The following is a 27,012-nucleotide window of genomic DNA, read 5'->3' on the forward strand; positions in this document are numbered from 1 at the left end:
ACATAGCAAATGAATGGCCTTTTTGTATTTTATCCCTTGTAATTTGATCTACTATGAACTAGTAAACTACTGTTAAACAACCTGAACTAATATATAGATGGTTTTGACATTTCTGTGCCTAATATTTTAATTTTCTATGTAGTTACACAGTGCATATATTAATGTATTTTACCTTTTAATTGAAGAAATGTGCTCCCGATGCCCATGACATACTTTTAGAAACTTATAATGATGTTTCGTTAAATAGTAATTGTTGGTTTTTGATGTCAATGATAAGAAGACTAAATGAAACATAGTTTGAGTTTGAGCATAAGATATCTTCCCGCTAAAGATATTACCCAAAAAGAAGTCTCCAAAATTTTAAAAAGTGACTCCAATCCAAAGAAAGCACCAGGCTATTACTTAACAATCGGACAAGTGCTGAAAAGCCTACCAAGAAAGGCAATAAAACTTACCAGGTTGATTAATACAGTTATCCGATATAAACATGTCTTGGATATTTGGAAAATGGTTTTGAACTTATTATGATTCCGAAACTCGGAAAACCACCAAATTAAGTAAAATCTTATCGATCAATTTCCCCGCTACCTATAGTATGCAAGACGTTTGAAAAACTCGTCTTAAAATGTTAAAACCAACCAGAGATAAAAAACCTAATACCTGCCCATCAGTTTGGTTTTGACAATTGACCAGGTACATGGAATTATAAACCTTATTCAGAAAGCCTACAAAGGAAATGCAATTTTCTTAGACCATATTCTTGGACATAGCACAAGCTTTCATTAAGGTCTGGCAGAACTCATGTATACACTCCATAAAATCTTACCGAAGACATCTAAACACCTACTGTCTCAGCCATCTACACCCAAAAGAAACTTGTTATTATGGCCACGTGAACTATAAACTATATAATTGCTGCAACTCAACTCAACGGTGCTGAACTAGGGCTCAGACTCAAGAGAACCTAACCGTCCGACACTGTGCAGTTGTGTAGTAAAAATACTGGAAAGAGCTACTAAACTTTACTTTATTTTATTAGAGACTGTAAGGATCAATGGTTTTCCTAGACATGCACCTAGTTTTAAGTGACTATAGAGACAAATTATAAGTAAGTCAGGAACTAGTAGCAACAATATATTAGTAAATAATTAAAAAAAACTAATACGAAAAGCCCGGGGGACCACAAAATTCGAAGGCAATGAACTGCAAGATTTAGCTGGAAACCCAGCTCAAGCTTTTAAGATGACATGGGGAGTAAAAGTACTATTATAATCGCAAGTGCAAAAAAACATGGGTTGGTTCAAGAGAATTAACCACATCGACAACGAAGTGTAATATTTATGGACATATATACCTGCTGTGCAAATCAACAAAGTGTAATGTACTACGAGCTGCTAAACCCGAATGAAGTTGTTATTTAGATGTTTACTAAAGTAAGTTGAACAAACTGGATGACAGGTTCCAAACAGAGATAGTAATAGCGACTAAAAAGTAATACTAATGAAAGTTATTTGTTCTTCAAACCTATATATTCGATACAAAAGCTTAAATTATTTATTGATCTACATCCCCACAATTGTATTTAACCTATAACTTAACTTTATAGGATTTACAACAGATAGTACCATTGTGTATTGAATCGCTTCGGATACATTTGTAACCAACATCATGCAAAGGCCTAATTGACAGGCATCACTTTCAGTATTTGCCATTTCCTTCCAGTGTAAACAAAAATTATTTCCAGTACGTTGAAAATGTCAGAATTTGTACCAAGTAAATCGCATTTACGGGTTTTACTTTTTAATTCAGTTTCAAGAAAAATGTGGCTGAAGGTTGTCGGATGCTGCATAAAGCTTATAGCAACATCAGTCCCTCGATTTCAACGTATGTATACTGCCTTTAACGTTTTAAATGTGGTGACTTTGACCAAGAACGTTATGGACAGCCAAAAAAAAAGGAAGAATAGGATTTAAAGGCATTACTCGATGATGATCCGTATAAAATGAGTGAACAATATGCAGTGAAATTATTTCTAACTGTTGCAGGAACAAGGGAATAATCCAAAAGCGTGGACATCTTATGTCGTATGAACTGGAGCCAGAGACATTGAAAGGCTTTTGGTCATGTGTGAAATGCTACTTCAACAGTAAAATTGGAAATATTTTTTGTACCGTATTTTTAACAGTGATGAAAAGTGAATATATTGTGATAATCCAAACTGAGAAAAGTTATGAGGAGCGCCTGATCATGCATTAACATCAACGGCAAAGACGAATATCCATGGCTCCAAGCTGAATGAACCAATCTCTCTCCAATCTCTACCATTAGAATTGCAGGAATTTCAAGCACTGCCTGAAAAACGGCCGGAATATGAGCAAAGGAACATAAGTTATTCTTTAGCATGACAATGCCCGACTACATGTCGCAGAACCTGTGAAAACATACTCATTAAAACATTAAAATGGGAAGTGCTACTCCATCTGCCATATTCTCTAGACCTTGCTCATTCTGATTATATTTCTTTCTACATATAACTTGTAGACTATCTCAGCAGCGCATTATTTCTTATAAAGATCTCAAAAAATGGGTCGATTTGTGGATAGCCTCAAAACGTACAATGTTCTTTCAAGATGGAACCGGTAAATAGCCTTAAATGTGGAAAAAAGTGGTGACTATCAATGAATAGCACTTTGAATATAATACATATTACCGATTTTTCACAATAAAGCTTCAAATTAAAAGAAATCGTTTAAAACTATTTTATAGACCTAATAACTAGAGCGAATTATCAAGATGACACCGCAAAAATATTAAAACATAAAAGAGAAAACCTTAGTTTAAATATTTGCTTAAGCCATAGATTTTTAAGATTATAAATATTGGACGAAACCGGCTGTACATTGAACTGTGACATTTACATTAAAAATTTATAAATACATAGTTTGTCAAGGTCCCATATTGGCTGTACGGGACATCGTAAACTCCAGCCAACCATCCATTAGGCATGAAAAATCGCCATCGAGCCTTGACTGTCGGAATCACCGCTGGAAAATCAGAAATTGGGCCGCTCGCCTAAAAATAGAGCTTCCGCACCCTTCGCCGTCACCACCACCACCACCGCCACCGTATCCCGTCCATATAAGTTAAAATAACAAGATAACAAAAAATAACTAGATAGGCAAAACCGAACCGAAATTAATATTCATTAAATTTGAACCACCGAACATTTTAATCAATTATAAAAATAAATCAATTAATTAACGCTGTCTTATTCATCAATATAAGCTCATTATAAAAATTAATTCGACATATTTAATATATTTTCAATTAAATTTTTATTTTGTATTTAAATTAAAAATTAAGGTTAAGATTAAGCATATTTAATGACATTGTGTAATTAAAAAAACATACTGGTTATTATTCACCAACCCATTATACGAAATAATATTTCCTTCTTATTTTGGCATTTTTTAATAGTTAGTAACAATAAAACATCATTATCTTATAGAGATAAAAACATAATACCTACACACCAGTTCTACTTTATTGATAAATATTCAAAAATTGATCAGGTCCGTAGTGATAATGTAATTGCAAAAGCCTGTATAAAATAATTAAAAAGTAAAATTTATATTGTTAGTTAGACCACAAGCCTTCGACGAGGTATGACATTACAGCCTTGATGATAAGCTGATGAAAGTGTTACCGAAACAATACACTGAATTTTTAAAATCTTACATAACAGCTGGAATGTTAAGGTCAAGTGTTTGTGTCAAGAGGAAGCCTACTTTACAATAAAAAAAGCTAAAACAGGTGTACCACAAGGAAGTGTAGTGGGGCTATTTGTTTACCTAATCTATACATGTGATATACCACCAATGGATTACGATGGCTACATTTACTGATGACACTACAAATCTTGCTGTCGGAGAAAATAGCGAATAAGCCACACGAAAATTGCAGACAACAGACAAGTGACAATATAAATAACTGGACCCAAACCTAGAAAACTAAAATTAACGAAAGTAAATCTGTGCATTGTAGTTCACGTATAATCAGACAGTACAAGCGCCAATAACAATAAATAAATTCATCCCATATAGCAGTAACGCTAAGTATCTCGGAACAAATATTGATGCAAAACGCTGGGAAGAGGATATAAGAAAGAAAATAAAAGAAGTGGAATTAAAATATACGAAAAAGGATTGGTTAAGTGAAACCTGTTATAAATTGCTATTATACAAACAAGTGTTGAAATCTATATGGACATACGAAATTCAAATATGGAGTAGTTCCGCGATAACTAATATAAATACAAGTATTACCAATATCATTGGTAGAGCCAGATACTAAAGGACTAATTAGTTACATCAAGACTATTAGATACTGACTCAGAAACTCGAGAAAATAGCAAGGACACATGAGGACAGACTCCATTCTCGTATCAATCTCGAAGAGTTACAGCAGCAGAACAGGACTCAGACTCAAAAGAATCAAACCATTTGATCTTCTGTAACGTAGTGAGATGCATTTAATGGAAAAACATCTGCTTTGATATTTAAACATTCTCACACCAGAAACTAAGAAAGTCTTTAGATATATACTCTGGGTCCTCCCAGATATATACCTAGAATATGTTACTGTAAAGAGTAGCAACGACTAGTAACAATATTATAAATAACAAAAAAAATATCATCATTACTGTCAATTTAAACGGCCTTAAAATTAGTTTACATTTATTTCACTAATCTATTGTACTTGGGCTAATATATTTAGAGCGGATATGTTGCCAATGTCAAGTACAGCAGTATTGGTAACGTAAAAGAACACGCTCTTCAAAAATAAACCAATGCGTAGCTCTATACTATAGAGATAGAAAACTCAAAGCTATCTTTACTACAAACCATATCAACAAAAATTTCAATTATGTACATGAAATAACAGTTCAATTGAAAAGTCCCCGGCCTACCATAGTAAAACACATTTTTTTTAACAAAATTAGTTTTTTATATACAGCATAATACCCTTCAAGGGTGATACGCTGATTATAGCGATTATAGCGAGCCTCCAGCTTTTCGATACCGTTTTTGTAGTACGATTTGTCCTTTGCTTCAAAATAGGCCTCAGTTTCGGCGATCACCTCTTCATTCGACGAAAATTTCTTCCCAACGAGCATTCTTTTGAGATCTGAGAACAGGAAATAGTCACTGGGGGCCAGATCTGGAGAATACGGTCCATGAGGAAGCAATTCGAAGCCCAATTCATGGATTTTTGCCATCGTTTTCACTGACTTGTGACAGGATGCATTCTCTTGGTGAACACTTTCTTTTTCTTCAAATGCGGCCGTTTTTCGGCAATTTCAACCTTCAAACGGTCCAATAACGCTATGTAATAGTCGCTGTTGATGGTCCTTTTTTTTTCAAGGTACTCATTGAAAATTATTCCATGCGCATCCCAAAATAGAGACACAATAACCTTACCAGCCAACTGTTGCGTTTTCACACGCTTTTTCCATCTTGCGCAATCCACTCGGATGACTAGCGGTTAGACTTTGGAATAAAATGATGGAGCCATTTTTCATCCATTGCCACATATCGACGCAAAAACTTGGATTTATTACGCTTGATCATCTTCGAACACTGCTCTGAATCATCAACTCGTCGTTGTTTTTGGTCAAAAGTGAGCTCGCACGGCACCCACTTTGCACAGAGCTTTCCAGTACCCAAATATTCCTGAAAGATATGATATACACATTCAGTTGCTATCTTCCAAATGTCTACTATTTCATTCGTTTTCATTTTACGATAATTCAAAATCATTTTGTGGATTTTTTTAATGTTTTCGTCGGTAAGAACGTCTTTTGGGGGTCCACAGCGTTCACCGACTTCGGTGCTCATTTCACCACGTCTAAACTTAGCATACCGATCCTTGATGGTTGATTTTCCTGGGACAGTGTCCGGATGCTCGGCATCAAGCCAAGTTTTTGCTTCAACTGTATTTTTTCCTTCAAAAAGCTCTATTCTATCAACACGCGAAATTCCTTTTTATCAATTTTTTTCACAATAACAAAAGTTGCTTCACTCAAAATGTTATAATTTACAAAGAAATGATCCGATAACTGTCAAATTTATACACGCATCTTTTGAGGGTTAGGACTAACTAAAAAAGATATTGATTTAATTCTAGTAGCGCCATCTATGTGTCAGGCCGGGAATTTTTCAATAGACCTGTATAGGTTTACAATATGCTATTTAACTGAAGTTATGATTGGTTACTTCTTTATTCATATAATTTGTGTTCCAGCCTGTATTTATTTTATACATATTTATTATATTCTGTTCCTTGTTTACTGAGAATAATTTAAAATATATTTAAAAGTTTTATTTAAATAAATCTACGCTACAAAGTCGCTAAATAACACCAAAAGTGCCGAAGCCACCATAATTTAAAAAAAAACAAGAATAACCTTTGAATATATATTTTCTTTTTCAGCTGATAGCAGTTTCCTGCTGGCCAACGCACAGATAGTCGATTATCCCATCGTGTATTGCAACGAGGCGTTCTGCAAGATCTCTGGCTACAATAGGGCAGAGGTAATGCAGAAGTCATGTCGCTGCACCTTTATGTTTGGAGATCTGACCGACAAGGAGACAATCAGTAGAATAGATCACGTCCTGGAGCAGCAATTATACGACCAATTCGAGATATTGCTTTATAAGAAAAACAGTGAGTTCATATATTACCTTAATGCGTGTTTTTCCTTTTAATTAAATCATATAGATATTTATTATTATTCCTAATATTTATTCTTAATTATGATTATCGGTTTATTGGCGACATTTTTTTAAAATACTAATCTCGATTTAGAATTTTCTTTAATATATAGGAAAATGACTAATATTACGTTTCGTAAAAATAAAACCGACAAAATTCGCATTGCTTCACTAACAAATCTCGATAATTAAACGAGTGGAAAAGAGCTCAAAGAGCACAAAAACAAAATAAGATTAAAGCATTTGTTCCATAGCGACTTTGTTGAAAGAACATTTTATATAATAAGCCCCATTTGTCTTTAGATTAATGGCATTTTTTTCTTCATTATTTTGCTGTTGTTTACATCGTTATTTGTCGTGGTTGTTATATTAATAAGGTTTTATAATGAAATAACCAATCTTAATGTCATAGATAATATTAATTAACTGTCTACATATAAAACTTTGAAATTATTTGAAGTATTGTTCTTAAACCAGGACAAAAGACCTATATTGCTATACAAATTTACTAATACAAATATAACACATTACTCAATAAGCCCTTTTAGTGTGCAATGGTGGTGGTCCTTGGTCCTTGCAATTTCTGATCATACCTAGATAATATACGAAAACAAAACTCATGTCATTCCAAATTCACTAAAATCGTACAGTGCATGCAGTTACATCTTAAAAATATCAGAAAATAGTGTGTTCACAATTTTTCCACAATATTTGGGCATGTTTTAATGATCTTATATATAAGATCTGCTCACACAAAAACGCCTCAATGATTCACTGCACTATATGGAGCTGTCCAAGCAAATGAAACCGAGTGTCTTTCGTTTTTGTTCATCAGCTTCACATAATAGAAAACTCATTATTTAATACAGGCGATGTACAATATTATAATAATGTAATGTTACAATATATAAAGAAATATAGGAATATATCTTATTACAAAGATATTTAAAGATGTCTTTCTTTCTGATTTTTCAAACTTTTACAAATAATAGTTTTAATAGAACTAAATTTACAAATTAAATTTTCAAATCTTTTCATGATCGGCCTACCTAAAAGTTCCTAGAAATATATTTCAATATAGATCTATTTAAGTTCTCACATTTTTAATAGAAAATCAAGAGACGTAGTCAAGATTTCCCCATATATAATACTTTTGAACTTACATCAATGCAATGATACTCAAAAACGATCGAACTCGCACTCGAACAAAATGCTTTTAGAGGTATTTAAAAGGAAATATATTTAAGTGCAATTAAGTTTTCCCGCAGAAAGTATTAAAAATTAATTTGAATGGAAATTTTTAAACAATTTGCTTTAGAACTTAATTTGATGAAAAAATGGCATATAAACAGGAAATATGTTATTATTTTTGAACTTGTTTTATTGAAAAAATATTCAACTCTAATCATGTTTTATCTACAACTAATAACGTAAAACTGATTATAACAGAAATACGTTGAAGTACAATCGAATTTTGCTTATACAATATAGTTTGAAGTATATCTAGATGGAACTATATATAATGCAATCAAGTTTCCCAGTCAAAGAATAGTCAAAACTTATTTAATGGAGAAATATCTAAGTAGGATGAAGTTACATTAACAGAAAATGATTTAATACTTGTTTAATTGAAAGAATATTCAAGTATAGTCGCGTTTTGTCTATAACTAATGACGTAAAACTTTAATAAATTAAAATTTGTTCAAATACGATCGAGTTTTACCCAGATAACATGTTTTAAAATATGTTTCAATGGAAGATATTGAATACGATCTAGTTTTTCATACAAAAAATACACGAAAATGATTTTAATAGCAAAATACTCCAATAGAATCCAGTTTATAAGAACAAAAACTACTCAAATAGAAATACTCAAAACTAATAGTATACAATTTTACTCAAATACCGTAGTTTGCAATATTTTTAAACGCAATAATATTTGAAGTGATCAAATTTTCCACATAAAAAAGTGTCTAAATCCTAATCTGGTGGAGAAATACTCAAGAATGAGTCGAGTTATATCATCAAACATTTTCAAACTTATTTTAATGAAAAAATGTTCAATTGAACTCAACAAGTTTAAAGACAAGTAATAAATGAAAATGAACTTATTATAAAAAAAATGTATTTAATGGAGAAATACCCAAGTAGGATCGAATTATATCAACATAAAATACTTTAAAACTTGCTTCATTGAAAATGTATTGTAAAATACATTATAACGGAAATACATTGACGTACAATCGAATTTTACTTAGACAATATAGTTTAAAATATATCTAGATGGAAGTATATATAATGCGATCAAGTTTCTCAGTCAAAAAAGTAGTCAAAACTTAATTAATGGAGAAACACTTAATTAATGGAAAAAATATTCAAGTATGATTAGGTTTTATCTACAATTAACGACATACAACTTAGTTTAACGGATACATTTTACAAGTACTATGCCAAAAGCGATGTCAAACAATCACAAAATTATTTAAATATTCAATCAATTCAATTATTATCAAGTATTCCACACAAAAAAATACACAGAACTTCTTTTAATGGAGAAACTCGGATATAAACTAACAACAAAAAATATTTTATAACTAGTTCCATTGAAAAAATATTCTAATAGAGTTAAGTTTTATCTAGTAATGAGGTAACAATTATTGTAATGGAAATATATGCAAGCACGATCTAGGTTTACTCGAGCAAATTTGCTGTAAAATATCTTCAAATCAAAATATATTAAATTCAACCAAGTTTTTCACACAAAAATACTCAAAACGAATTTCAATGAAGACATATTCAAGTACGATCGAGCTATATAAACAGAAAATATTTTAAAATTTATATTACTGAAAAAATATATCCAAGTATAGTTAAGTTTCATCTACAACTAACGACGGAAAGCTTATTATAATGATAATATATTCAAATATGATCAAGTATTATAGAAACAAAATGCTTTAAAACAGATCAAATGGAAAAATAAGTTAATGAGATCAAATATTCCACATAAAAATGCCCAAATTTATCTTACTGGAGAAATATTGAAAATATCTTCAAAAAATATTTTATAACTTGTTTCGTTGAAAAAATATTTAAATATAGTCAAATTACACTAATATCAAGTATGACCAATGACGTAAAATGCACTGTAATGGAAATATATGCAAGCACTATTGAGCTTTAATAAAACAAAACGCTTTTAAAAAATCTTTAAGTAGAAATATATATAATGTCATGTAAGTTTTTGACATAAAAAATACTTAAACTTATTTTAATGGAGAAATACATAAGTAGGATCAAGTTATATAAACAGAAAATTTAAAACCTATTCTGATAGAGAAATACTCAGGTATGAGTCGAATTATATCGACATAAAACATTTTCAAACTCATTTAATTGAAAAACTATTCAATAAAAGTCAAATTTGATATACAACTAATAAAATAAAATGGAAATAAAAATGTTATGCTTTATAATATGTTATAAATGTAAATTATATCAACAGAAAATACTCTAAAACTTGCTTCATTGAAAAACTATTTAAGTATTCTCACGTTTTATTTACAAATAATGACGCAAAACTTGTAAAGAAATTATATTCGAACATAGCTGAATTTTACAGAGACAAAATCCTTTAATATATGTTCAAATTGAACTTATTGAATACGATCCAATTTTCCATATAAAAAATACTCGAAACTTTTTTTAATGCAAAAATATTCAAACAGGATTGAGTTATATGAACAAAAAATACATTAAAATTTGAATTAAATATATTTAATGGTAGCGACTTTTTTACACTAGTAATACTCAATACTGATAGTATAGAATTTTACCTCAAATAAAATAGTTTGAAATATTTTGCAAGGCAATAATCCAGTGTCCACATAAAAATTACTCAAAACTTGTTCTAATTCAGAAATACTCAAGTACGAGTCGAGTTATATCAACAAAAAATATTTTATAGGAAAAATATTCTGCTAAATAGTCAAGTTCGACCTACAATTAAAGGCGTAAAATGTCGGAAACTTATTTAATGAAGAAATATCTAAGTAGGATTGAGTAATATTAACAGAAGATATTTTAAAACTTTATTTAACGAAAAAACATTGAAGCATGACCAGTTTTATTTACAGGAAACAGAATTTAACCTAATTTTAATGGTTTAAAGTATTCAAGCACGATTGATTTTTTAGTTCATACTGTTAGTTAACTGTTTTGTGACTCGCTGTGTTGTGTAACATGATTTGTGTCGAACTCGTAACACATATTATTATGGATATGAATCAATGTATGTCAGTAATATTAGTTCTTTTCCTAGTTAACAAAATTTCACCGTAGTAGACACAGAACCTTAACCGTACCAAAATTCAACTAGCTGTCGATACGTGTGTTAACCGGCATTGTTAAACGATCAGGCCGAGTAAAAATGATCAGGTTCTAATATTGTACACAGTTTCCTATCGTCAAGAGCTGCATAAAAGCGCGTTGTTCGTCGATAGGTTTTCAGCCGTGTTTGCCGCAGCCCGCTTGTTTCAGGAAATAGGTAGGGCTGCGACATAATTAGCCCTGAGGCTTTTAAACGATGGCAGGAACGAAAAACTGCAAAAAAACACAACATGACACGAATATAGTCGCGGTCGTCTTTTATCGGCTCTTTGTCGAATAGGAAATTTCAAAAAAGATTTCATTGGGATTTCTTTGTAAATAATTCCTCTGTGTGTTTGCTCGGTCCGCCTGCACACGCGCATGCTCTGTATAGAAAACAAAGGTATGTAGCTTTCCCTATTTGGATTGATGTTGCTAGCGTGTCAGTTCGAAAATTGCCATTTGTTGAATATCAAAAGACGAATTGTCCCTTGTTTTTGCCGTGGCCAAGGATTATCGATAAGGAAATGCGGACGTTCTCAGTTTACATCAATCAAATTTTGACGCAATGAAAGCGAGTTTACAAATATTGATTGAAATAATATTATGTCAAAAATTTTTGTAAATAATTGTCGGTTTTGGTGGAAAGACGATTGTTTTGTGAAAGGATTGTTTTAAATAAAAATAGTAAATAAATTAATTTTTATCAGCGCAATGCACTTTAGATCCTATATTAATTTATCAATAACGCTTACTACTAATATAGCAGGATATTACAATTATTTTCTAAATTATTGCTATTATTTAGGAATTATTCTCTCGATATTTTAATGGAATAATATTAAGTAGAACTAATTTTTTAAACAGAACATACAGAAAACGGATTTTAACTGAAAAGTATTTAAATATAATTAAGTTTTATCTGCAACAAGTCATGTCAAACTAATTTTAATGGAAGCATATTCAAATAAAATATTTTTTCTCATTCCAAAATGTTTTAAATTACGTTTAAATGAAAACAATTAAAAAATACTGAAATACTAGTCAGTCATGATGTAGCTTTATCTATAACAAACTATGTAAAATTTATTGTAATGTAATGTCTTAAAAAACAATGCATTGAAAACGTTTTTGTTAATTTTCCCATAGAAAATACTGAAAATTCACTTTAATGGATCTATTTTGAATTATTATCATATTTTACCTACAAGAATAAATAAAAAAATCCAATTTTTCATAAAAGTTGATTTTAATAGAAAAATATTTAGTCATAATCAGACCTTATTTACAATAAATCATCTAATTTACATTAAATTTTTGTACCGAAAATGTTAAAAAATTGTTTTAGTGAAAACATATTCAAGTATAAACAGACATAGTTAATATCCAGTTATATTAACAGAAATTTATATTGCTGAAACAAAAACTTAAGCATAAATAATCTAATAATAATATTAAGACTCAATCTCCGGTAATTCTTATTAGTTCTTAATATTAGGAGTGCAAGATTATTAACCAAATTCTTATAAGACATCCACATAGTATGCAATAAATAAGTTGCATAATAAAAAAGGAGTTATAACCATATCATATAAAACAATAATCAATTTAAGAGTGTATTCTAGTGTATTGAAGGTTTTTCTATATTATTAGTGATCTAAAAAATATTAAAAATTATTAACTTTAATAATGTAACTTCAGCAGTTAGCCAATAAAAATTAAGTGGTTAAAAATTAGTCAAGGGTAGCTCAACAATATAGATATGATCGCTGAAAATCGAGAAGATTAAGCTATTCGTGAATTTAACATAAAATACAAATTTAGTTCCGATTAGAACTAGAACATTATTATTAATATTTAATTTTTATTAAAATATAATACATACTTGTTAGAACTATAAACAAAGCGTCTGTCTTCGACTAAAACTATATTGGTCTACTTTTTTTAAGATCAAAATATTTTATTGCGCTATCAATTTATATCAATCACACATCTCTTGTTCAATGGACAAGATGGCCAGATTAGTTAGTCTTAAATGTTGATTCACTGTTGTTGATCTCAAATAATTATCGACTACTTTCAATTCTAAACAGCTTCTATCACGGCAATTGTGAAGAACATTCGGAGCATTATTATAATATTGAGCAGACTTCTCATCTTCCAGCTTGAATTTCGCAACATATTTTCATAGTCCAAGTGAATCGGTGCTAATTAATATATATTCGTTGCCTGTGGTAGGGGTGTTGGAGACAAAAAATATATATATTTAGATATATCGATATTTAAAAAAATATCGACATATCAGATGAAAGAAATATCGATCTTTTACAAAAAAATATCGAAAAATATTGCTTTTTTTTAGAAAATATCGATATATGGATATTTTTTCTGCATCCCTAGCCTGCGGTAGCAATGAAAGTCTGCGATACAGGACGTTCCAGCTTGAAGTCCTACTCGTTAATTTTTGCGTATACGTAGTTTAGATTACATGCAGTCTTAAATTATCCACAAAATTTTGTAGCTACAGAAAACGCTCACGAATTTCTACAATAATTCGTTCTAACGAAGAACACAGTGTCCTCCCTCTGAACTCATTTTCACATCAAAAGTTAGTATCTCTGTTTCCGTCATCAAAAATGTTCCTTCATCTCAATTTCTTCACACATATTTTTTGTGTAACATGCAGTGCTATCTGCCCATTCCTTTCGTTTCCCTCAATCAGTACTGTCATCAGTCATCTGATCTTGTGTTTAGGCTTTCATCTGTCTCTAACATTTTTTCCAAAGTGACGAAAATGTTTTTGCAATGACGCCTGAATATTATTTATAAACAATTCAAGCACAAAATAAAATTCCTGAACAATCACTGGAACTCAACACAGAGAGTATTGCCAGTCTCCGCAAGGTGTCATTATTACACCTTGATTGAAACAAAAGGGATTCAGCGATTCCGTAATGTTCGACATTGCCACCTAATACGCTACATTACTGGGTTTAGTTCTAAGATAGCTGTGCCGTCTGCATATGTTGCCACAATAATAATTTTTGTGGTCGGTAAATTGGCTGTTATAAGATATACAATATCCAACCCAGTACACCGCCTAATGGAACTTTTGAATGTATTGGATGTAATTTAGTGAGTTCATCGTCCTGTTTTATAGTTAAATGTTTATCTACGTGGTAAGATTTTAATAGCTGTAAATGTGGATGTGGTGTGGTGGAACAATATTTTTTGGCTATTTGGACTTATATATTTATTTTCTTGCATTCTTTCTATAGCCTCGTGCTTATTACGAAACCCAAATTGATATTCTGTAATAATATTTCTTTTTCTATTATGTTATTAAAAATCTTTATGTATAGTTTCTCAACAACTTTCAAGATTATCAGTAGTAAAGTTAAAGGCCGGTAGGAGGTGACATCACTCTGATGGAGGTGACTCTGATTATTCATGTAAAATTCTTCCAGCTATATATCATATCCGGGAAGTTTTTTACAAGTTATCTCGAATATTTATAACTAATTAATAATAACAGAACGGAGCACTAGTTTTAACAATTTGCTTAAGAACATATTTTAATGAAGTCAAACCTCTATCCCATCATCACAACCTTTAAGAAACGCAGTGCAAGATTTGACTAAACGAACTCTGAAAAAAATCCTTTCCATTCCCATGCAGTGAAACTGAATCAGTTGAGACTGAGACACTGTTATTTTTCACACAACCATTTGATGTCCTCAAGCGCTGCACTGAGCTGTAAATTCTGTGACCTATCACCAGTCCCTGTATTCCAACTTTTGAGCGACTGCCATCGCATTTCCTCTATTAGGACAAGATTCCGGCTGAATAATTATAGTAATGCTCCAGTCGGTGACAATAGTGGTCGGTTGGTGGAATTTTTACGAGAAATTGATTATTATCATAAATTTAACTCATACGGAACCTTCGCTTATCTCTCAATAAATATCGTTTATTTTTGTATTCTTTAACTGTTTATCCCTTCCTGTCATCCTGAACATTGATACTTTCGGTGTCGACGTTCATTTTATCTATACCCAATTTTATATATACATCCATTGTTTGTCATATATTTTACTTTAATTTATTATATGAAATTTACTTATACATAAAAACATTTGTGTTTGTCCGTCCTTCATATGGAATGTCTTTTTTTAAGTGCAGAAGCACAATTATATAGTCACGAAATGAAAAAAATGGAAATCGTCGGAACCGAGAAAACAAAAATAAACAGGAATAAAATTTTGCCTGATTTATTAAGAATGCTTCGATTTCAAGTATTCAAAATTTAAACGAGAAATACTGTTCTGCTTTAAGAGCTAAATTAAATTTTATTGAAGTATAACTGTTAACTGGCAATTAATTAGTGTTTAGGTATTGTTATCTCGATTTTTTTTATGGAAATACGTAGCTTATAGTAAGATACAATAGGTTTATCGTAAAATTTAATACTCCAACTGTTGAAATGTGAAATTGTTCATCTTTTGATGTGACAGAAAATGGCAATTTTCGCAGAGCTTCTGTTATTGCGACATAACTAATTAGAATTGTTGTCTTGGATAGGTTTTTAGAAACTATATGTATAGAATTATGCCTTCAAAGATGTACATTGCATGGATGGTGTTGTGGCTAAAATAAGATATAAGTAAACGTTTTAAATGAAGTCATTGAACAGCTTAATATAAAGCAAATTTAAATAAGTATATATAATAATAAACTATTTACGACAAACATAATAATATGCGATAACCAATTTGTTATTTTAAATATTTTAAATGAAGACATTGTTGAATTTGATTAAATTTATATTTGTAATTTCAGGTATTCCAGAAGGTAGGTAATTTTCCATCTAAAACTCATTTTTTACGCTGTATTATACTGGCCAGTCTCTTGTACTACTTCTATTTCCTTCTTATACATTATACTTCTGCTTCTTTTTTAGTCTGCTAGATTAATTGAATTGGACTTTATATATTATCTTCTTTGTTACCTTGTGCCCGTTGGTAAATATTGACATTTTATGGTACCGTACAAGAAGTGTTTTTGTTTATCAGTTCCTAGTTATTTTTTTCCTTATTAGGTATTTGGAACGGTAGAGATTTTTGACGTACCTGAACATAAGTCGTATTGTGATTTTGTTTTTGTTTTTGGTATTGTCTGTACGTATTACGTTTTCGAGATGAGGTTTCATCAGCATTCGCCTGCATTATGTTCATTTAATTTTATCGACGACCACAAAAATCGATGATGATATTTCAACGTTAAACGTTAGAAACCAAGATTAATAGCTCCTATTTATTTGACGAATTCAAGCGGAATAATTATAATTAATACGCGATGTTGATTGATATATATTGCGGCAGATATAAATCAGCATCACAAATATTTATATTCGGATTTAATCCCGCAGATCAGAAATAGTATAAGTCAATTTTATTGTATTGTATTTTTTAATATACTTTCAACTTTATTTACGTATGCATATAACAAGAATTCTAAAAAAATATATTCTAAAGAATTCTAAAGCTCTGTTAATAGTGATTGTAAAGTAAAAATCACCACATACGAAGGCAGTTTGATAAGGCGGTGGCTTTGTGAATAAATATAAATTTTTCGATAATCGCACAGGATTTTTGAAATTTTTTATTCCTCCTGAATAAAAGGTTTTTCATATTAAATATATTTTATAGCGATAAAACAGCCTATTCCTAATATAAAGAGAAAGAAGAATAACTAGTAGAAGGTGATGCAATGAAAATAAAGTTTCTCTCTTGTTCCAAAGCCAAAAGTGGTGTTATTAATTAATTCCTGAGTTATAAGCAATTCGTAACAGGTTATAGACCTAGTTCTCTCGGTTTAATTGTGAAGAAGGTGAGCTCTGAGTACGAATATTGCATGGATATGGAGGCGGCGTAAAGTCAGTATTCCGCACTCAAGGATCAACGAAATATTATAAGACATGAAACCATTGAAACCAATGGACAATAGTTCATTTGTGGGTTCCTATGAAAGTTACAAACTATTAGAATTCATACCTTCATTCAACATATCAAATGTTTTCCATTCAAATAAGTATAACATTAACCAAATTGACGTTCGGATCACATTTTTAAAGGAACTAATGGACGAAAATATCTGTATCGGGAGATCGAAGGCCTAATTACCGAAACAAGATGCTTAAAATAAATTAGGCATTGGCAAGCTGAGAGGTCAGATTATGACTACCGCTTGTACACGAAAGGTAATATTTATTTGGTAATATTCATTGAAACTGCATTAATAAGAGGTCACGAAGAGTAAACAGCTGACTTAGTGGAAAGTTTATATGAAAAATTTATAGTCAGAAAAGTAGAACGAATTCTTTTAATGGAAACAGAAAATACAGTAAAAGGATTTAAAGTTTAATCGAAAACATGGGGGAAAGAAATTAATTTTAACATCAGCAAAACTGAATAAATAATTAAAGACATAGCATACAGAAGTGTAATATGCCACCTTATGTATTTTCGCTAATAGAAAGCTGAAAGAAGAAAACTTTAACACTTAAAGGTACAAAGGACCATGGACATGAAAGGAAATGGTGGAATTGGAATTAGCGATGTCGATTGGTGTGATGACTATTCTAGTAAAAAAATATTAGTGGCTTCATAGCGGTTAATATTGGTAATCCAGTGGGATGGAATTAAAAAAAAACAAGCGACAAGGCAAGACAGGTGAGAACTCTGTGGCATTAAATTCAATGGAAGTCGAATACAGCAGCTCAGGAACAGACCAAAACAAATGACGTTAAAGAGTTAACTAATTCTAAAGAAAAGGTTAATTGTTCAAAAATCTGCAGACTTATTCAATTAAGCTCAAATGATTCTATATGTAGAATGCAACAGTTTTGTTTTTGCAACTTAAATATATTTTTGTATATATTTATATTTATAATATTAATTGTATTAGCTACATTTAAATAGGGATAGGCTGTTAATATGTTTGGATGTTTTATATCGAAAAAACAGCCCGTTCCCAATATGTAGAGAAAAAAAGAATTGAACTTGTAGAAGGCGCTGTATTTGACTCGGTATCACTTGTAGTGAAACCACATCAAAACTCGGTAAAGTATTTGAAGTAATTTAATATTGCACAGTCCCATAGTATTTAACAAGCCTTTCTTCGGCTTCGGAGATGATTTTTTGCAAAAATAATGTCATTCAAATATCACAGCTAAAATTCGAGAGTTTGCTGTTAATGGCTGTCACAAACAAACTAAATGACACAACTAGCTCAAAACATCAAAACCTATCAATAGATGGCAGTTGAAGGTAACAGTGATGCATTTAAAGCTACGGTGCGGAATATTTAAAAAATCATTAACTTATCAAACTCCTTCCTCACGACACTCATCTACAAAATAGTGGTTACATTGTAGGATATATATATATATATATATATATATATATATATATATATATATGTATATATAATAATTGAAGCAATATATCACAAACAAAATGTATATTAAGGACGATATGGAAATATGGACAATGGTAGTTCAAGAATGGTTCAGAAAATATATTGACACTAGCTGCAAGCATACAAAATGTGACGCTAAAGTACGTGTATAAAACGTCAAACAGCAAATAGAGAAGTATCAATAAAAAGAACTCTCAGAGAAGGCTTTTAAACACCCTTTTGTCTATATAGATAATTTAAATATTTGACGTATGAGTGATTAGCCACAACGAACCTAGATCTTTACTCCAGTATTAAGGGTAAAGGAATTTTGGGGTCAGCAATATGGTTAAAGAACTAAGCCCTTAACTTGAGCAAAATATAGTCCTTAAAATAGTTGTTCTCGATGTCTTTCCTCTAAGCCAACATGGGCCCCTAGTTCTAGAGTATGGCTTAAAATTAATAATAATTCGACCAGTTCCAAAACCTATGTGGAGAAAGAGCAAGTGGCTAGAATTTGGCAAAAAAACTAGATCATATATAAGATGCTTGCATTTATGATGACCATTTATTTAGATTTCATAAAGGCATTTATTGATACAATATAAACTGTTGCTGTTATTTTGTGTGTTTTTTGTTTTTTAATTTTATCACCAAATATGATCACATATATCAGAGTATGATAGCACCTATGTATGTTTTCAGCTTTTTCCATTTCATCATTTTTCTCTTGAGGAACAACTTCTACGAATTGACTTCCGACTCTAACTTTTACAATTTCATCTAGAGTTAATAAATACAATTAATTATTCAACATCTTTAGTGTAGAAATAAGTATTGGTGGATTTAAAAAATTACATAACTAGTAACAAATTGAATTAAATCATTTGGTAACTTTAAGTCGTCCCAACAAACCCAAAAATACTTTGAAGTAATATTGTATCACGAAAATTGACTATTCTACCACATTCGCCGTATTTACCTGACATTGCGCCATCAGACTACCATTTATTCCGATCGAAGAAGCTTAAAAATTGAATCGAGTCCTGGATCGACTGAATTGTTACAGATGCAAAAAAGTTGCTATGGCAACTATAATACATTGAAACAAATTCGCTGATTTAATTTTCGAAATCGCCAAAAAAATCCTTAAAATTTATTTATATGCTCTGTAACAATATTCCATTTATTGGTAATTAAGGGCAACGTTGTTAAATGGCTTTTTGTTACATGTTTAACATAATTAATTTTGTTATTTATTGCATGTGTTTAAATTTATGAATTTCTTAATATTTATATCTCTACTATTTGAATCAATAATTATAAGATATATGTTTATGTTTTATTTATGTTTTTATTATATAAATATATTTTTTAAAATATTCACACAGGCACTTGCATTTAATGTTATATATCACCAGTCAGAACAAAACATATAGTCCGTTCAAAATAACAATGAACTCATGTCATCAAACTCTATGACCTTGACTTTATAATATTTTTTGATATAGATTTTACATAGAATAACAATCTCATGCAAATAAAATAATTAAACAAAAATAATTACAAAATATAACTTATTTTAACATTATAGTAAATCTAATGAATATACTATCGAAGGACTTAAACTACAGTTAATAATACAGACACAACATTAAACCACGTATAAAGTAGAGTTCTACGCGCGTTTCTTTCTGTAGTGGTATCCTCTGGACACCCAATCAATCCAAACCGAAGGTGGTGATGCTTGTTTATACAAGCCCAAATGGTTCTTATATAAAAATTTCTTGACATGACATGTAAATATGCAATGGTTAAAAGGAAGGTGTATATTCTGCTACTATATTTTTCTGCTATATATTTCCATTAACTTTTCTTACCTTTACGCTATGTTTATTGTCTTGAAATTGGTCCAATGTTCCATTTTATAATACCCAACCCATTTATTAAATTGATTATATGCTTTTAAAAAATGAATTTTTCCAAAAACAATGCCTTGAAGTTGCATCAACCCTCCTCGTAGATTATATTTAGACCATTTAAAACTTATCTAACAACATATGAAGGATGATGATCTACATCCCTCAAAAAGCTTCATATTCCTGATTTTTCTCATAATAAATATTTCCAATAAAACCCTAGGAACTTAATATTACTAATTAGTGACGCAAGTGAGGCAATTGAAAATGTTCAAAACAAGCAAAGGGCCAAAGCAGGGTTTGGCGATTTATAACCTCAAATCAACATCACGAATGGTTTGAAGATTTTTGCAGACCAACCAGGTAAATTTTTTAGACTCATTCGGTTATATGTTTGGACGCTCCAAACATCATTGTATTTCTTTTTAACTAGAATAAAATGAGAAGAAAAAATCTGGTTCAATTTTAAAAGGAACTTACAATTTCTAATATAGTACGTGAGTTTACTGTTATTTAGGACCGGCTATATACTCTATTTCAATATAATGCTGTAAATAAATACGAAATAGTTTGAGAGATTGAGATTTTAGGTCTCCATATTTGCCTTGATGATTAAAAGCTTCAATAAAGACAAAAATGATCAGATTTAAATATATATGTTTTGTTATTACAAAGACTTATTATATTAGAATAAACGTTTCTTTCTTGCGGTCAACTAAAACATTTATTTTAGAAACAATTTAATAAAAATTGCGTACAGATGTCCCCCACATGACCCTTTATACGATTTTATTAAATTATAACTATTTCTTGTAACTAATTCCGTTAAGTGATGTTTTATATTTACGGTCAAAGCTTCGATTATATAATTCATTATGTCCAACACGCGAAAAAAACTCATTCTGAAGACCCGATCCTTTTTTCCTCATTGGTTATTTTTAGTTCTGAGGAAGATAATAGAAATGGAAGTTCTCGATAGCAACAAAGCGTTTGTTTCCTCGACACAATCAAGTCGATAGAGCGAAATCGACCTTTGGCATTTCACTTTACTTTATTCTTTATTGTTTTTTTTTGTTCGAGTTCTAACAATTAATTGCATTATTTTCGTTATACTCAAGTCACCCTTAAGCGTCGGGATAATTTTTAATGCCGTAGTCTCATTAGCTCGGTTTGTTTTTTCTGTGAATTATTTCATCACGAAACACTTGAAACAAATTGTACCACGGTGAATTAATTTTAGGGGATTTCATTTTAAATTAATAACCAAAAACTAGTTGATCATTGGCATGTAAAGATGCTGGCTTAAGTTATGTCAAAACATACTTTGAATACGTAATGAATAACGTCCAAATGTGGATAAAAGTCTATATAATTCACAAGAGAAAACAAATCTACGAAAATTTAACTACAACAGACGTTCATTAATTTGAATTAATTCAAATCAATTTTAGTTCACATTATCGAAATGTTTACATTAACGAAAGCGATTTAAAATTTAAATAATACACATTTTACTGTATGAAAAGATTAATACATATACATAAATTTATAACAAACCAAACAAATATTTCAACAGCGATAATATTTCGGTTAGAATAAAAATAATTTTAGTATCTCTTAATTGGCGAGAGTAACAAATCAATTGAAAAATCCCCCGTCTATTATAGTAAAACTCATTCTTTCGGCAAAATTAGTTTTTTTTATTCAACTTAATTTCCTTCAAGGGTAATTATCAAGTACTGATTATAGCGACCCTCCAACTTTTCGATACCATTTTTGTAGTACGATTTGTCCTTTGCTTGAAAATAGGCCTCAGTTTCAGCGATCCACTCTTCATTCCACAAAAATTTCTTCCCAGCGAACATTTTTTTGAGATCTGAGAACAGGAAGTAGACGCTGAGGGCCATATCTGGAGAATACGGTGGATGAGGAAGCAATTCAAAGCCCAATTCATGAATTTTTGCCATCGTTTTCACTTACTTGTGACACGGTGCATTGTCTTGGTGAAGCAGCACTTTCTTTTTCTTCAAATGCAATTTCGGCATTTTCGTCCTTCAGACGGTTCAATAATTCTATCTAATAAACCCGAGTTTTTGCGACAATATGTGACAACGGATGAAACATGGATCCATTATTTCACTCCGAAGTCCCATCGACAGTCATCCAAGTGGACTGCAGTCGCTTCAAAGCAAACAGTGGGAAAACGCGACAGTCCGCTAGCAAGACTATGGCGTCTGTATTTTGGGATGTGCATGAAATCATTTGCATTGACTACTTTGAAAAAGGAAGGACCATCAACAGCTACTATTACAAAACGTTATTGGATCGTTTGAAGGACGAAATGGCCGAAAAATGGCCGCATTTGAGCAGAAAGAAAGTGCTGCTTCACCAAGACAATGCACCGTGTCAAAAATCCATGAAGAGGTAATCGACGAAACTGAGGAGTATTTTGAAGCAAAGGACAAATTGTACTACAAAAAATGGCGTTGAAAAGTTGGAGGTTCGCTGTAATCAGTGTATAACCCTTGAAGGGAAATATCTTGAATAAAAAAAATAAATTTTGCTAAAAAAATTGGTTTTACTATGGTAGGCCGGGGACCTTTCAATTGACTGGTTATTATGGAAGTAAATTTCTTGAAAATGGTCAGATTTGAGTAAAGTAAATGTTTGGATTTTGCCAAGGTATTGTAACAACATTGTGACAATTTACTGTCTAAATAGTCAACGAAGATGATCGAACAACTACCATATTAAGCTGATATGGCTGCCGTAGACTTTTTTCGCTTTCCATATCGGAAACTACCATTTTCATACAACTTTCAGAAGCATCAGAAGACATATCAGATTCCGGCTTTGATTCATCTTTAATTTCGATTATTCACATTATATCGGAACACATTTCAATACAGTAAATTCGCATAATTAATAAGATTTTTTTAAACTCATTTCCGGTACTTTTCGGGCAGAATGTGTGCCTATACGGACTTTTTGATTGAATTGTTCCCGTTTTCTGTTCCGATAGGAACATTGTTTTATCTGCACACCGTCGGTTTCCCACTCTAACCGTTCGAAAGTTTTTTAATCCCGGTCGCTTCTGGCTCTGTTCCGGCTTTTCCAGTCATTTTTATCGGAAATCCGGTTGTATCAGCGAACCATTATATTTTACGCCTCTTCGCCGCAGTTCCATTTACATACGACAATATTGGCTGCTTTTTATCGTTACGCCGCGAACATTTCGAAACGGTTTTTTAATCGTAAAAATGTGTTTGATGAACGCAATTCACCAATATCTATTGCATTTTAGGTCGGCATGTAAAATAATATCAGAGGGGCTTGCATGTATATTGACCACCGATATCTATTGGTGAAAATGTGAAATATCAATTAAAACATTCATTCAATATTATTAAGCTAATCAAAATATACAGAGGCTAATCATGGAAGGTCCAAAATTGCGCTTCATTACTTTTGATTTGAAGAAACATGGTACCGAAGTACAACGAACACTTTTAGAAATTTTTGGTAAATCTGCTCCATTATCAGTTATAGTTCCAACGATTTAAAACTGATGATTCTACTGCCAATGACAGAAACTAACTGAAGGAATAAAAACTCCCGAAAATGGCAAAGGAGGTATTCTAGTCTAGAATTGAAAGAAAAAGTTTTTTTTCATACTTTCAAAGCAATAGCTAGAAGGATATGTCTTTAAGTATATTTTTCAACATTTACATTATTTATTAAATTTAATGGCGTTTCTTTTTCAAAACTATTCTAGTGGATCATATGGATGATATTAATAGTATGGATAGGACTTTAAGTTATTAAGAAGTAGAGGAAGTATTAGGAAGTATGAATCATATTGATATTGGATTGCCTTGTGCATTCCCACAGTTGCTTAACGTAGGTTCACATTGGATTTAACATTTGTAAAAAGTAAAAAGTTTTTGTATTATAAAAGTTTTCTTCACCTTTAGATATATCACTGGTGTAAGTAAAATGCAATATTTGGAAACTGCCATATGGTATAACCACATAGATAGGTTTCAATGTGGTTAAGAAAAGTTATGTTATATTACTAAAACCTGTTTTGATATGCTTTTTGACATAAAATCGGAAATATATTTGATATATAATATTAATTACGGAACCTATAACATATATATAAACAATCTCAAGAAATAACAGTCACTAAACTTTTTAAATTGCATTTAATTAAATTTAATTTCTATCAAGATTCAATAGTCAACAAAGTAAAAAGTTTAAATTACTTTTTAATAAGACTATTTTTTATTAATCTCTTAGAACGTCAACAATCTGCGCGTGGGCAATAAGTATTATTATATGATTTCCGTTATATAATATATCTATCCTCATTCTAGCTTCTATTCTAACTTATTTTAAAGTCTATCCTAACTTATTCTAAAGACTATTCCAACTTACTCTAGAGATTATTAAATCTCACTCTATGTGTCTATTAATCAGTTCGTATAGTAGTTTGCGTTTGAGCCTACGCACTTCACTGTCATCAGGCACATTGAACTGTTTGGCGACTGCATTGGGATGCACTAATAGTCTGTTATAGTACTTCACACTAACACTTTGAATCACACTCGACTCGAAGACGTAAGATGGGGATGACTCGCAACACTTTATTCTGGAACCTTTGGAGGATAGCTATAGCTATGTCAGATTTGCTAGTTGTACCCCACAGTTCAATATCATAGGTCCAAATGGGCCTAAATATTCACTTATACAGCAAAACCTTGTTATCTAATGATAATTTAGATTTACGCCCTATCAGCCAATACATTTGGTTTATTTTAAGCCCAATCTATTAGCGTTTTGTCACTATATGTTTTTTCTATTTCGTCGTCTATCAAAACGCATTTCCAGATATTAATTAATGTTGTCTACTTGCGGATGTTCATGATTATTGAATTTTACTGAGGGACATGGTCTTCTACAAAGGGTAAACATCACATGGGTAGGTTTGTCTCATTTACTTTGATACGCCAGTTTTTTAATCAGAAATCGACTTTGTTGATATGAAGTCGGAGGTTAATAAGATTATCAAGATAAACAACCTTTTTATGGACGGTTGACATGACATATCAAGTTACTACTATTTATTTCTCAGCTGATTTACTTGGCATCAAAGTAAAAGAATCCAAATAATATTTTTCAGCCTAATTAGGGTTGTTCGAAAAAACAATATTTTTTTATAATTTTTAGCCTTAACTTTAATTTTAACATTAATAATCCTCTTATGTAATTTCTATAACTTAGCCGCTGAAAAATCAACTGAAAATTTAATTTCCGACCGTTTAAACATCGCGATTTTATTGCTCTGCAAGAAGAAAGGAACAATTATCTACAGCCTATTGTGATTGGCGATTGAAAATGGACCTACTACAGCAATCTCAACTGCTACAAATCGTGGATTCGACCACACCAACACCAAAACGGAATATACAAGCCTCCAATAGAAACTGAAAAACTCCGAAAGTGTATCGATGATTCACACGGTATTGTAATGTTGCCAGAAAGGCGAATAAAAGTTGTTGAAAATGATATAAAATATTTTGAAAATATATATTTATCCAATTTTCTTCGACAAATGCGTTTATAAAGTGAAAAAAAATGAATGGAATACATGCAAGCCCCTTATAGTTTGAAATTTCTAACATGTTAGGAATTTTTATTAAATTATTCTTAATTTTTGATCTTCTAAAAAGGTTAAACATTTATTAGTAAAATTAATTTATAGTCCTTCCAGTAAAATAGCCTATGTACGTCATAGGTGAAGTTGAATATATGATAGTTGAATGGCAGTCTGTAAAAACATTTTTTCCTCTCATTTTATCATAGTTAGAAAGAGGCAGAATGCTAATGCATCAGAACATGTAACCGAATCAGTCTATAAGATTCTGTTTGTGCTGGTACTGGTCGACTTTGTTATCAAATATCTACAAAATTCTTCAAAACATTAATGATAACAATTAGAGCTTACAACCCAGCAAATATTGTAAACCAAACACGTTTTAATATAGACAATATATATCTTCAAGTTTCAAACAAAACCCGGATCTCTTACTGCATGTAATTATGTCTAACGATGTTATATATTGGTGCCAAAGATTTTAGTAAAAGTTCATCAAATGCTTGTAGAAATAAGATTTCGAAAATAATAATTCTAGTATTGATACAAATCTTTGAACATCCAAAAAAAAAATCGAAAAATATCTAATAAAACACAAGAGAAACTGGCAAAATCACTGTGAGATACGCAACAAACAGTTTCGAAGGATTAGTATTCATCGATAACAACTGAATTCATCGACCGAAAGAATGAACATTGAATGAAGGATACTCTACAACTTCAACTTAACGTCAAAACATTCGTAGTTTATGCACATACAATGTCTGGTAAAATCAAGAAAAACATTCCTACAATCTGACAATAACATTATTAGTGATGGATATAACTCCTTCGC

The 27,012-nt window shown here is 31.0% G+C and overlaps 1 protein-coding gene and 1 long non-coding RNA gene across 3 annotated transcripts in view; one reads left to right on the plus strand and one right to left on the minus strand.

The window, feature by feature from the left end:
* Positions 1–27,012, minus strand: part of LOC143204891 (uncharacterized) — a 301,831-nt gene that overhangs the window by 257,246 nt on the left and 17,573 nt on the right. The gene's annotated exons all lie outside the window — the stretch shown is intronic.
* Positions 1–27,012, plus strand: part of eag (potassium voltage-gated channel protein ether a go-go) — a 117,934-nt gene that overhangs the window by 41,756 nt on the left and 49,166 nt on the right. For both annotated transcript variants that reach the window (XM_076417817.1, XM_076417818.1), the window contains exon 2: positions 6,493–6,726. In XM_076417817.1, coding sequence (XP_076273932.1) covers positions 6,493–6,726 — 234 coding nt within the window. The remainder of the gene's footprint in view (positions 1–6,492; positions 6,727–27,012) is intronic.

Source organism: Rhynchophorus ferrugineus, unplaced genomic scaffold, assembly GCF_030347505.1.
Source record: "Rhynchophorus ferrugineus isolate W39M unplaced genomic scaffold, kcgeb_rfMv2 rfM11, whole genome shotgun sequence".
NCBI lineage: Eukaryota > Metazoa > Arthropoda > Insecta > Coleoptera > Curculionidae > Rhynchophorus > Rhynchophorus ferrugineus.